General features: G+C 27.6%; 5 protein-coding genes across 7 annotated transcripts; 2 read left to right on the top strand and 3 right to left on the bottom strand.

The window, feature by feature from the left end:
• Window positions 1–406: 406 nt before the first annotated feature.
• LOC132947461 (partner of xrn-2 protein 1-like) lies at window positions 407–1,556 on the bottom strand. Of its 2 annotated transcripts, XM_061017766.1 has the most exons (4): window positions 1,393–1,553; window positions 1,081–1,258; window positions 837–973; window positions 407–711 (listed from the first exon to the last, which is right to left on the bottom strand). In XM_061017766.1, coding segments are annotated over exons 2-4 (309 nt in total). In that variant the 5' UTR covers window positions 1,251–1,258; window positions 1,393–1,553; the 3' UTR covers window positions 407–709. The 2 variants fall into 2 exon arrangements, with proteins under 2 accessions (XP_060873749.1, XP_060873748.1); XM_061017765.1 differs by lacking the exon at window positions 407–711 and having other exon boundaries at window positions 829–973; window positions 1,393–1,556.
• A 987-nt stretch (window positions 1,557–2,543) lies between these two features.
• Window positions 2,544–5,171, top strand: LOC132947463 (uncharacterized). The gene is made up of 2 exons (XM_061017770.1): window positions 2,544–2,660; window positions 4,804–5,171. The coding sequence occupies exon 2, from the start codon at window positions 4,813–4,815 to the stop codon at window positions 5,065–5,067; it is 255 nt and encodes an 84-aa protein (XP_060873753.1). The 5' UTR covers window positions 2,544–2,660; window positions 4,804–4,812; the 3' UTR covers window positions 5,068–5,171.
• Window positions 5,172–5,198: 27 nt separating this feature from the next.
• LOC132947462 (uncharacterized) lies at window positions 5,199–6,580 on the bottom strand. Of its 2 annotated transcripts, none has more exons than XM_061017768.1 (3): window positions 6,400–6,580; window positions 6,208–6,288; window positions 5,199–5,578 (listed from the first exon to the last, which is right to left on the bottom strand). In XM_061017768.1, the coding sequence occupies exons 1-3, from the start codon at window positions 6,443–6,445 to the stop codon at window positions 5,418–5,420; spliced, it is 288 nt and encodes a 95-aa protein (XP_060873751.1). In that variant the 5' UTR covers window positions 6,446–6,580; the 3' UTR covers window positions 5,199–5,417. The 2 variants fall into 2 exon arrangements, with proteins under 2 accessions (XP_060873751.1, XP_060873752.1); XM_061017769.1 differs by having other exon boundaries at window positions 6,208–6,261.
• A 31-nt stretch (window positions 6,581–6,611) lies between these two features.
• On the bottom strand, window positions 6,612–8,620 carry LOC132947457 (probable ribosome biogenesis protein RLP24). Its single transcript, XM_061017761.1, has 4 exons — window positions 8,383–8,620; window positions 8,111–8,297; window positions 7,818–7,967; window positions 6,612–6,817 (listed from the first exon to the last, which is right to left on the bottom strand). Exons 1-4 carry the CDS (start codon window positions 8,461–8,463, stop codon window positions 6,690–6,692), a joined length of 546 nt encoding a protein of 181 aa, XP_060873744.1. The 5' UTR covers window positions 8,464–8,620; the 3' UTR covers window positions 6,612–6,689.
• Window positions 8,621–9,903: 1,283 nt separating this feature from the next.
• On the top strand, window positions 9,904–11,189 carry LOC132946789 (52 kDa repressor of the inhibitor of the protein kinase-like). Its single transcript, XM_061016867.1, has one exon. It carries the CDS (start codon window positions 9,917–9,919, stop codon window positions 11,138–11,140), a length of 1,224 nt encoding a protein of 407 aa, XP_060872850.1. The 5' UTR covers window positions 9,904–9,916; the 3' UTR covers window positions 11,141–11,189.
• Window positions 11,190–12,960: the final 1,771 nt, after the last annotated feature.

Raw genomic sequence — 12,960 nt, 5'->3', positions numbered from 1 at the left:
TAGACTTTTTTTTATATTTTAATTTTGAAGCAAGTTATATAATATAGTTATTTTAAAATTGTCGACTAGTACACAATAGTGTAAAATGGATTATTCTGAACTTAAAATTAGGTAGATTTACTGTATTGCTGTGTGTCAGTTAGATGGAGACAATGTTATACATAATTGATAAATGCATATTAATATATTATAGATAATTTTAACCAAAAGACAATAAAATATAAAATAATATTGTATTAACATACATTAATTGTAGCTGATGCCCTATACTCCTATTGATTTCTTTATAAAATACAATGTACCTACAGTCGTATATGTGCCAGAGCTTACTGGCATTAGTCAAAAATAACTTAAATATAATATTATATTGTCTATAAAATCAGATTTACATATAAAACAAACAAAATTTGAAATACAAATTGTAATTATATTACATACCTATTATTATGAGTCTTCAATTTATTAGAAAAAAAAAATTTTACACAATTAATTGATCATAATGCACACAATGATATGTTGCAACACCATTTCAGAATATGAAACCGCCAAATCAAGTAAATCATTTGAATTGATAAATAATTTTTCATTTTAAATCCATTAGTTTTATCATTTTTAATAGTACAGTAATAATAAACATATAAATAATTATATTGGAATTTGTAATTTATTCGGGTGATACTGATCAGACATACATGATTTCATCATAATTTCCTGAAATACATTAATAAAGATGACTTTAAAATTTAGAATAACAGTTAACTATTTAAATGACACTTAGCAATTGTTTCAATATCTTTAGAATTATAGCAATATACATAATATTATTATCTACTTACAGCGTTTAGCTTTAGCTTCGGCAGCATCTGAGGCTGCAACAAAGGTTCTTTGTAATTTTCCTTTACGTTTTTCTCTTAAGTCATCAGCTAAACCTTCAGATAATGTTTCAATAAGATCCATGACTTTTTTAGGGTATCTTGAAAAGTTAAAATTATTAAAAAACAATAAACATACTGTAATTTGCAGCTTGATTAAATATATCAGTATAAGATATTGAGAAGATCAATTAAAATTTGAACTCACTGGCATCCTAAGAACTCAATGTTAAAAAAGACTTGGGCTAAACACACTAATCGATCTTCGGGAAATTTGTCTTGATGAGCAACTAAAAACTGACGCCTAAACTGCCAATGATCTTCATATTCATGTTCAGATCTGTATTTATCAACATCCCAAGATGTGTCAAATGTCATAATTATACCTTTAATAACAAAATAAGAAAATTAAATAGAGGCTATAACATTTAATAGCCGAAATAAATAAATAATAATAGGTAACAAATTCATAAATATTTATAATAACATGAACTCTGGACAATTGATTAAACAAACTTACTATTTTAGAAATCTTCGTGTATCACTTGATCTTCGACCTTTTAAGAAAAATCAACTCAAAATCCCAGTGCCGATCTAAGTCTTAAAATCAAAAAAGTAGCTTCTCTTTAGTTGTTTTTTTTTACGCTGAAGCCTGAAATGCTATAGTATAAAAGTAAACAAATAATAATTGTTGATGTTTTGGTGATAAGCACGATGTGATAACACGTTCATCAACCGGTATATTTTTAAAGCATGTTTTTATATAATAATCATAGACATATTAATATTTATATTTATATGTCTATGATAATAATTAATAAATATGTGCAATGTCTTATGTCGTAGAGCTCAATTTAGAATTTTTGAGGCCGGGGACAAAAGCAAAAAAACGAACCCATTTTTATAAATTGTAAATTAAATTTTTATCAGTAAATTAAACAATATTCGAATGTAGGGCATAGGTATATTACAAAACCAATACAATTGTTATAATTTTTTTTTTAACTTTTGTTATGAAAATGCATCAACAACATTCCCAAAATTAATGTTTGCAAAGATTTAATTATTAATAATTGATTTATTCTGAACTATAATATCTTCAAATAATTATAAGAAAGTTATAATTCTATTCACTATTTTTCTATGTTATTGGGTATTGGCGATTCATGATTACGGAAGCAAGTACGAATAGTATATCTGTATTCTGTATATACATGATAATACATTAATACCTATATGATTGTCAGAAATATGTCATACGTGTGAAGTACCGCGATTAAAGATAATCGTGCACCATTACACACAAGTACACGAATATTGAAAATAAAATACTTACGTTTTCCGATTGATCTAAACAAAACTCTAATCCACATTCCACATTTCAAATCATTGAACCAGATCTCTGGTATTTACAAAAACGTACGAAAAACGAAACACACTCATGCCAATGCCATCAAACTATCAAATGTCAGTAGTCTGTATGAATTTTAAATTGTAGTATTGACGTATTGTACAAATTTTGTACTTATCCGTGACGGAATGTCTGTTCTTCAAATTTCGCGGTAATCATTTTGCTTCATCCCGTCACATATTTCCTCCATAGACATAATTGTATTGATATTTATGGTTTCCTCCATGCTTCATATGTTTTTATAAACATTTTATCTCTGGAAAATTTTTTTATCAAGGTTACAGACAGTTTTTAATTTTCTTTACCTCATCCAGTTGGTCAGATCTATAACGTAAAGTAAAAAAGTCGAAGTTGTGGTCGTAGATCATCCATTAAAAGTAAGTACATTTTTATACATTAATGCATCATACTGAATTTAATACATTTATCACTGTAATAGTATTATAATATTACAAATATATATTTTATTGACAATTTGTTATGTGATCATTTACAATCGAGTTAATATTAAATTATTAAACCAGTAGAACCTACTCCGGTATTACCTATCTAATGTCATGCAAAAAATGTGTTATTATTTATAATTACATTTAATTCAATCTGTTCGTAATATAAAATAATTGGGTACCTATTTGACTTATTCAATAAGTGTGAGATGTGACCTACTCAAAATTGTCTTAGTGTCTAAAAAAAAAATTCGCAAATTTATTGTTTGAATAGGTATATTAATTGCATTTAACATTTTGTTATCTTTAGGTTTTTATCCAATCTATATTCTTAGTACTTGGACAACATCAATGAGTAACCTATATTGAGTTTTATATAAACTATAAAACACAATGTTTTAAAAAATTGACTACAACTGTTGGATTTTCCAAATATATTTTTATTCTATTTAAAGCATTGGGGTACATTAAAATGTATCTACAATAAGCAGCATCTATTCTTCCTGCAGGGTTGCTATGCACTCACTATTTATCAATTTTATCACTTAATGTGTTCATTTATTTCATTGATTTCCTTAAAACACTCACTTTTCTTATATTTTTTAGCTCTTTAAATGCAAATAAATGTTAAAATAATATATTCAACATTTTTATAATTAATTATTTTTTGGAAACTCGATGAAAATTTAAAAAAAAAGAAAACCTTACCATGTGATATAAAATATGATATCTAATATGTCTATAAAACTTGAACATAACACTGTTATTGTAAATATTAAAAATAATTGTTTTTATTAATATTATGTTATAGCTTGTAAATAATAAACAGTTTAAATTACAAGTGAAAATATTAAAAACTGTTGTATTTTTTCTATATTTTTGATTAAAAAAAACTTGCTTAAGAGGACGTACCGGGGAGCAGTATTATGCTTGGTGTTTTATAATAATTTTAACTCTCACTGATTATTATATTATTATTATATATTTACCATTATTAAGAAGACATAACACTGGCATTTGTTGTCTCCGTTTTACGAGTGCGTAACAGCAAATTTAGGCTCAGCAGATCATGTTTAGCTTCGTTAATTTAAAAATTATAGTGAATCAAACCTCTTATTAAACTTGATATGATGAGAGCATTATCTGTGTTTGCAATAATTTAGTTTTTAAGTGAGTTGAAAGCATTTTTAATTTATGCTATATTATATACTCATAACTTGCTAAAAAATTGAACAATCGTAAGAATACCCACACACAAACACAGATAATATTCTTACCATCAAGTTTCATAATAAGTCGATTCACTCTAATTTTTAAACTAACGGAGTTAAACGTGATCGGCTGAGCATAAATTTGCCATGTTACTCACTAGTAAGACAGAGAAAACAAATATGTAGCATCCTCTTAATTAAAAATAATACTCATTATTCTCAATTATTAAAAAAAAGAAAAGGAGTAGCAACCTTTTTCAAGGGGAAATGATGGGGATCAATAAAATCAACAGACTTGTAGAGGCGTAAAGCGGACAAATATTTTTAAAATAAATTTGATTTTTGACGAAGTACCTAATTCTTAAATATTTATAGAAATAATTTATAAAGTAAGATATTATATATTAGAATATTAAAATTTATAGTTAGCATACTTGATAAAATTAATTTACAATGTAGGTAATGAGTACCAAATTTTTTATTTCTTATGGAAAGATCGGATTAGCCTATTCTAAATGAACAGAAGGCCTATAAAAATTAGATGTGATAAATGTGCTCCCTTTGTCTTCCGCTTCCTATAAATACCACTACCTACAATTTAAGTGTTTACCCATTTTTTTTTAATTTTTAAAATATATTATAATCTAGGCAATAGGGATAATATGTATATTTTTTTATTGGATCTGCTGTTGACCCAGTACAAATAATTACTGTTAAATATTTATTATAGTAGATGAGATTTCTATAATAATAATAATAATAGATTTTTATCTTGGTATAATTCATAGCAACTACCTATACAAAGTTATTATATTCCAGCATTATAATAATGAATGTTGATTTATATTTAATTATTGTTTTAGACAAACATAATGTCAATCCGCAAAATATTGGTTGCAACTAAACCGTTGTCCAGAAGTATCCATGGAAGCAAACCTCTATGTGAAGATGCTCGTTTGAAAAATTTAAAGGAATGGCAAACATTATTTCAAAAACCTGATGGTGTACCGGTTTATCTGAAACGTGGAATGACTGATCGCCTTTTGGTTGGTTTTGTAGTCATTGGTACTTTTGCTGGACTTGCAAACTCATTCAAGTTCTTGTACGAAGAAGTAATTAAACCATGAATAATGAACATATGTAGATTTCACAGTTAGTTTTGTAATTATAATAATAATACAGTGAGCAAATGTTATAACTTATAATAAATCATGTATTATTATTCAAAGAATTTTGTACTTTATTATCAACAAAAAAAAAAAATTTATCTTGAATTATATTTTTAAATAAAAAAAAATTTACCATACAAATAATAATAATTCCTAGTTAAAATTGTATTGTACTTCATATATAAAATTATTATAGAATAATATAATTATATCTTTTAGCAAAACTAAAAGATAGATTTAATAGATTTTGTCTTACTTAAAATTATTAAAACTATAAATTTTTTTTGAAGATTAACACTTTAATAGTTCTAAGATGATGTGGTGAGTGGCACCGAGGAAGGCGTTTGCTGTGGAGGTTGATTGTTAACTATAATAAATTTTTGCAATACAGCAAAAATTATTCCTGAAATCCCTAATATGATGAGTCCAGTGAATGTGATTGACAACCAAGCAGGGATTCCTAAAGATTCTAAAAAAAAAAATTACTCTTAATTTATTAATTGGTTGAAAAGAAAAATATTTAATGTACTGATTTTGCTCCTTGATGTAGTTGATAATTCATTATTATTAGTCATTTATTTATATTTGTACGTGTGTGAAATCTAGTTTTTATTTGCTGAAGGCTACAAATGAAAATATTTTTATGAATGTACACTTGCGCAATTAACTATTTAGTATTGAAAAGTTATTTCACAAAGAATATCTTTGTTTGATTACCAAAAAGTTTTGCAATATTATTTCCTACAATAGAAATTGTATTGCAATAGAAAAATTATATTTTATTTAATTTGATGAAATTCAATTGTGCCTGATGAGTAATGGGTAAAGAAATTGATTTTAAAATATCAAATATAAAACCAATGCTACTAAACAATAAATCTTAGATCGATATGAAACTTCACTATCTTAACAAGTTATAATGTGTCATAAATTATAATATTATTTTTTAGTGATAGTAATAATAAATTGAATTATTGGTTATGACAAAAATATATAGGAGTTAATAATTATTAATAATCACAAGATTGAAAATTGTTAGCCACAGCTGCATGTAGATTCATTCAATAATGTTATTATTTACCACTATTTAGTACTTACTGTAATATGTCCTGGTAATTGTTTTTCTTCCCCTAAGGATCTTTCGTCTCGCTTCTGTTTCATTGAGAAATGAGATTATTACTTGAAAATATAACATTAAATTGTGGTTGTTACAATATAATTTGATAATTTACACATAAACAGATTAATATACATGTTATGTTTATTTAAATTACACCAAATATTACTTACCAATCGCCAAAAACAAAATAAATGTATAGAAACGCATTTTGAACATTTTGTATTAGTTTCTTTGAAACAATATTTTTAACTCTAATAAATAATAATACAGTACCTACTAATGAGGTTAAAATATATTTTTTATATCCATTGGGCGGTAAGATGTTTGTATAGTACCTTATCTGTTAGGTTTCACAGTGATGTAATAAATAAGGTTGGGCAGATAGCTTATGTAAATAATTACTCATGTATATATTCATAAAAATTCCATATTACAATACCATTGAACAGCTACAAATATTTTATATTTTTATGTAAGATAATTTACTATGATCAATATTATTCTCGTCTTCTGCAGCAATCATCTCCACATCATTTTCTTCTTCTTCTTCTAGTAGTTTTTCTTCAGTTGCCAAACGTTGTTTAAGTCCTGAAACAAATAAGTAATTTTTAAGCTTACATTATATTTTTCAATCATACATTAACATAAAGATTATTATGGTTCTTCCAACATATAGAACTAAATGTATAATAAATACAATATATTATGTTCATTTTTTAGCTATCTAAAATTGAAAAAAATATGATAAGCTACGTACAGCAAATTAATGATCTTCGACTTATTTAAACACTTTTCTTAATGTAAATACTCTAACTTATACACAGTAAAAATAAACATCATAAATCAATACAATTATAGATTTCTTGATGCTTAGAAAATATTTTCGTACCTCAAATATTCAACTGATGATTAATACAGTTTATAGATAAAGGATCTTGTCATCTTTTCCATTTGTTGAAAATTGAAAAGGTTTATTAAATTGGTTTATCTTTTAACCCACTTATTAATATGATGCAGTAAAGGTAATTGAGTTTTAGACTCAATAAGAAATTATCCCAAATTCACAGGAATTTAATAAAAATAATTATAGATAATCACAAATAAGATTTATTTTTTATAATTTTTTTTTCCTACTAAATAACTTAATAAAATATGGTATATACGATTCTGGCCCGTGAACAATTTGGTTTTATTTATTTATTGGACATAAAAAGGTTGACAACCCCTGCTCTAAAGTGTAATAAATTATGTTAATACGTGTTAATTGATATTTCTAGCCCTCTCCCCACACCCAGATTTTTAACCGTATTTACGTCTGCTCTTCTTGTGGAAGTAATAGTTAATCTATGTTTTTCTTTGACTTTACCGTAGTTCATAAATGAGCATGCATTGATGAATGTTTTAATCGTTATCATTGGTACTAATACAGTTTGATGTTTAATTATTAGTATTGGTAACCCAATCAATCGTTTTTTCAATGACAGTTATGTAAAACAATAGTTAACTCCCCAGAATAAAGACATATGCATGTCAATAAAAATAAGATCTGTGATTGAAATTAATTATGAATGAGTTCATAAATTATCACCTGCAGCAGGCGATCTAATCAGTGACATATCTCTTTGGACTTCTCTGATATCTCTGTGCTGTTCAACTTCACGTCCTTTACGTAATCGCTGCATGACATATGTAGATTGGCGTTTCTTTTGAATTTCAGTGACTTTCTTAATTGCTTCCACTGTTCAAATAAATATTATAAAATTTTATTATTTACAAAATGTATTCATTGTACACTAAAAACAGTTAATGAATGAATTTAGTTTTAGGTGTATACTGTAATTGGTTCATAACTATGTATATTGTATAATAAAGTTTACTTACTTGACATTTGCCAAAACTCTCTGTCATATTTCATGGGTATGTTACGTCGTTTTTCAATCTCAAATGATGGATCGACAGCCAGTTCCTTACCAACAGCCTTGCGGTATGCTTTGGTCCACCGTACACGCCTAGGGTTCTTCTTCTTTTGGAATGCTCTGTGACATTTTGAGCGACAAAATTTAAATACCTAAAACATACCAAAGTAATGAATAAATGTGTTCCAAGGCAGTACGAAATTTATATTAAATATTTTATGTATTTGATATACCTACCTTACAATCATTTCTTACGAAATGCATTCCATGTCCTGGATATATTTTGGACGAACAAAAATAACAAGTGTCAATACGCATTGTTTCGTTTTAGGCATTGGCTAGGTAGTTGGACAAAAAAAACTACAGAAGAGTAGTGACTGTCTATTGAAAATCGCAGATAAAAAGAAATTAAAGAATATTTTATTATTTTGTATTTCAATTCGTTTTTCGTATAATCTAATAAGATTTTTATCATTATTATTGTTATAATTTATAGGTATTATCATTTGAAAGCACGTGTACGTAGACTCCTTGTTGGTTGTTTTCGTGTTTAACCTAATTATACCAAAGCAGATACCATGTTATAAGAATCACTACCTTTTGTTCCACATTTTTTTTCCAAGTCAACTTATTCCAATGATATTAATTTCCAAATTTTACATTTGTTCCAATACCTAATTTTTGTCAAAACTTGAAAGACATTAATTGTTCTAATGGACATTCTTAGAAATTCTTAGAAATTAAAAATAATTATTAGCTCTAAATTGGTCGATTTTCATTAAATTTTAATATTTTTTTTTTTTAAAACTGTTTTAAAAAATATAATCAACAAAACGGAAATTAAAAAAAAATTAATTGCCTAAAAAAATGTTTGGTTATTTTTGAATTTTTAAAAAACAAAAGTTTGATTTAAGCCCCCCTAAGTTTTTAAATATATTCATTCTTAAATCCACCTATTAAAAAAATGATGCGGGTCTTTATTGATTTTATAAATTTAGCCCCCCCCCCCCCAAATCAGTTGTCCAAATTGTGCCTATATGACTGTATAGTAATAACAAATTATTTTTGAGCAGCGGCCCATCGGGAAAGTTCCCGGTATCCCGCCGGCCCAGTCTGCCCGACCGTCAATGGTTCATATTGTAACCAAAAAAATCTAACAAATCTATAAACACAGTTACTTTTTACTGACATTATAAGTTCAAATTTGGACGAAATTAGGTACATATTAAAACTAAAAATTACTATTTTAGTTATTTTGTTGTAATTTAAAAATAGTATATTCGTGGACAGTGGCGGCGTGAATAGCTATTTTATGAGGCAGCCGCCTCATGCAAAAGTGGGGTGGGTGGGTATCCCATTGACTCCTTAGTTTATAATTTACACTCACATAGTCACATACTCACATACGACATACATACCTGGGTAAATATTAGGCACTCTACGTTACATTATCGAGAAATGGATTGGTTAAGTACTGTGTAAGGTACTAAGGTGTAACAACTAACATTAATAAGATAGTTGTACACAGTGCCGTATCCAGGGGGTGGGCTTTTGGGCTTAAGCCCCCCCCGAAATCTCAGGAAAAATATTTTTTTAGTAATGCGTTATGCGTAATGGGTTCATATCACAGAACAATATCATATTATCGTTCATGTCATAGTAATAATGTTGACGACCTTTTAGTATATTATGGTTGTGGTGACGCGGTAGTCTTATCACCACGTCTTACTCACTCCGCTCGCGTTACCGCGGGTATGACGGTGCAGCAAACATGAGGTCTGCATTTAGAGGAGTTCAAGCAGTTATAATGAAACAATTTCCAAAAGCACTATACACGCACTGTTTTGCTCATTGTTTAAACTTATGTCTTAACGATGCATCAAAAGTGCAACAAGTGAGAAATGCTCTGGGTGTTGTACAGGAAGTAAGTGCATGTTTTCGTGCATCAGCTAAACGGTCAACTGTACTACGGAAAAAATTAGAATCTAAATCCTTTTCTGGGTTGAAAAAATTTTGCGAGACTAGATGGGTAGAACGACACGAGTCAATTTTAATTTTGGTTGAAGGTTTTATTGAAATAATTAGTGCATTGGAAGAACTTATGTCAATAGAACATGATAAAGCAGTTTTTCCATTACATAAATCTATGTGTAATTTTAATTTTATTATAACTATCTGTATTTTGGAAAAGGTCCTTGGAATAACTTATTTTATTTCAAAATATCTTCAAACAGAAAATATTGATTTATCCATTGCAATAGAATCTGTAGAATTGACAATTCAAAAATTACAAGATTTACGGACGGAAGAAACTTTTTTTTCTATATTTCATCGTGCTTGTGAAATCGCAAAAGAAGTTGGTACATCACCAACCATACCAAGAGTAGTCGGGACTCAAAAACATCGAGAAAATTATGCCATACTCAATAATGACCATGTCTCTTACTACAGACAATCATTATATTATCCATATTTAGATGATATTTTAGCATCATTTAATGAACGTTTTAAAATGAACTCTAATATTTTTATTTCTTTATCTTCTTTATTACCAAGCAAAATTGGTAATTTATCATTTAGTGATATACAGCCAGCTATTGATTTTTATGAAGAAGATTTAAGATCTAATAACCAAAACATTCACATGGACTTATTAAAAAATGAATTTGAATTTTGGAAGCAAAAATGGTCTAATGAAGAAAATAATTTACCAAAAAATGCATTAGACACATTATCAAAATGCCCCGAAGATTTATTCCCACATATAAATATTTTATTAAAACTTCTTGCTATTTTGCCTGTATCAACGGCATCGGTTGAAAGAAGTTTTTCTTCTTTAAAAAGAATCAAGACCTATTTAAGAAACTCTACCGGTGAGGCAAGATTAAACGGATTAGCTCTTATGAATATCCACAGAGACATACAAATTGACACAGATGCTATTTTAAATATGTTTGCGTCTAAAAAGGAAAGGCGTTTAGATTTTAAATTGTGACAATTTAATAATGAATGCATAATACATTAAAAACTATGTGTATATATTATATGTTTTAAATTTTTTCCTATAAAGTTAAGTATGTTAAAGCCCCCCCCGAAAACAAATCCTGGGTACGGCACTGGTTGTACAACATAGTTAACAAAACAAAAATATTTTTTTGATTATTAGTCATATGTTCATTTGGCTCGGTATTTGAACTGTTAGTTCAGTAATTGTTTCCTTAGATTCATGGTTAGCAAAATAATGATGGTTATCTTAATAATTTATATGAGGTATGAGGAACATAAACATAAGTAATTTTACTATTTTTACTTAAAACCTTAATTTAGAGCCACCATGACAAAGTATATTATTGTTGTAGAATTGTAAATTGGGGGTGTGGGGGCATAGCCCCCACGGGTCTGTGTAATGAAATTTAGGTGGTGGTGGTTAACCTCTAGCTTCTATATTTGCCTCATGAAATAAAATAGTTCACGCCACCACTGTTCGTGGATTTATGAAACTTTTAGAGTATATTATTAATTGTATCAGATATATTTTAGATAAGTATTCGTAATAAAGATTCGATTTGCATATATAATATACGTAATATATATGTAATAATTTGTTTATTTTTAGTTTCATTGTAGGTATTTAATATATAATAAATAATAATATACGAAATTGTGTTTTCGAATAACAATTTATTGTTTGTATTAGTATATTAGTAAGTACCTACGTCCTACACCATAATAAGGAACTAAAATGTTGACGAAATTTAAATTTGGTAGGTGTAATGCATTTATGTTGTACAATTGTAGTTTTGGTGTTTTTAGGCTGCTTTAAGATCAATTTCTGAGAATCCTTGATTAAATTGTTAGGATTTTTTTCATGAATAATCATTTTATAAAAGTTACCTATAGGTACGTCGATCAGAAACTATATTTATACTGAATGTTAATAGTTAAAAGCTATTAAAATATTCAGTAGTTGTATTTATTTGTTAATAATAATTAATATTAGCAGTAATCTTGTTCCTTTCACAAAATGTTTTTTTTATGATTCTTAATTTAATTTACATTTATACTTTTAGCATATAACCAAAAATAATAATTATACTAATAAAATATATAATTTCAAAATATTTAATAGGTTATATCTAGGGTATAAACTGCGCTTAAAAAGGTGTAGGTAAGTAAACTAATAAAATATAAAGATTAATATAATATTATATTGTTTCAAATACTTCGCGCAAACCTAAGGTGATGCCCCGGTACGTATTAAACTTGGCGTAATGGAGTGGTGAAACAAAGAACGGCCTTTGGACTGTTCAGTCTCGCGTATTTTATACATTGCGCTTTTGGGATTAAACATATGAATGCTTCTACGTCACGTCGTCACCCAGTTAACAGATTATATAAATATTTAATTTAAGTCTAAAAAGTAAATTTAAACTATTAATAACATGAAAATAAACTTACGCGTAAACATCGACTCTTCCGGTGAAACCTAGCTGGAGTTTCCGCCGCCGAAGAAACAGCTATCTTCATCCATCTTCATCTCACTCCGAACTGAAACTTGAAAGTATTGAAATATTTTATGAAAATAACCTGATCATAACGAAATGTGTGAGTTTGTGATAAAACTTAGGTATATTATAATATATGCGGCGGTATTATCCACTCCGTATAGGATTTACATATTTAGGGGAATCGTTTATGGATAAGAGGTGGTTATGTGTTGTGACTTGTGGATGTATATTGTTTATGCCTTATTCGATGGTGATTTATAATAGTTTCATCTTTCCTTTTCGGACCTGTATTTTGACATATTTGAAT

The sequence above is a fragment of the Metopolophium dirhodum genome, chromosome 6, assembly GCF_019925205.1.
Source record: "Metopolophium dirhodum isolate CAU chromosome 6, ASM1992520v1, whole genome shotgun sequence".
NCBI lineage: Eukaryota > Metazoa > Arthropoda > Insecta > Hemiptera > Aphididae > Metopolophium > Metopolophium dirhodum.
This window is presented reverse-complemented; position numbering and strand designations above follow the sequence as displayed.

What these genes read in the sequence shown, in the direction of transcription:
- LOC132947463 (XM_061017770.1), top strand. Translation starts at nt 4,813, where the DNA reads ATGTCAATCCGCAAAATATTGGTTGCAACTAAACCGTTGTCCAGAAGT.
- LOC132946789 (XM_061016867.1), top strand. Translation starts at nt 9,917, where the DNA reads ATGAGGTCTGCATTTAGAGGAGTTCAAGCAGTTATAATGAAACAATTT.
- LOC132947461 (XM_061017765.1), bottom strand. Translation starts at nt 1,250, where the DNA reads ATGACATTTGACACATCTTGGGATGTTGATAAATACAGATCTGAACAT. An exon ending in ATTGAGTTCTTAGGATGCCA is followed by an intron (nt 974 to 1,080) that starts GTGAGTTCAAAT and finishes TAACTTTTCAAG; the next exon opens with ATACCCTAAAAAAGTCATGG.
- LOC132947457 (XM_061017761.1), bottom strand. Translation starts at nt 8,463, where the DNA reads ATGCGTATTGACACTTGTTATTTTTGTTCGTCCAAAATATATCCAGGA. An exon ending in TCGTAAGAAATGATTGTAAG is followed by an intron (nt 8,298 to 8,382) that starts GTAGGTATATCA and finishes GGTATGTTTTAG; the next exon opens with GTATTTAAATTTTGTCGCTC. An exon ending in AGAGTTTTGGCAAATGTCAA is followed by an intron (nt 7,968 to 8,110) that starts GTAAGTAAACTT and finishes TTATTTGAACAG; the next exon opens with TGGAAGCAATTAAGAAAGTC.
- LOC132947462 (XM_061017768.1), bottom strand. Translation starts at nt 6,445, where the DNA reads ATGTTCAAAATGCGTTTCTATACATTTATTTTGTTTTTGGCGATTG. An exon ending in TATTTTGTTTTTGGCGATTG is followed by an intron (nt 6,289 to 6,399) that starts GTAAGTAATATT and finishes TATATTTTCAAG; the next exon opens with TAATAATCTCATTTCTCAAT. An exon ending in AATTACCAGGACATATTACA is followed by an intron (nt 5,579 to 6,207) that starts GTAAGTACTAAA and finishes TTTTTTTTTTAG; the next exon opens with AATCTTTAGGAATCCCTGCT.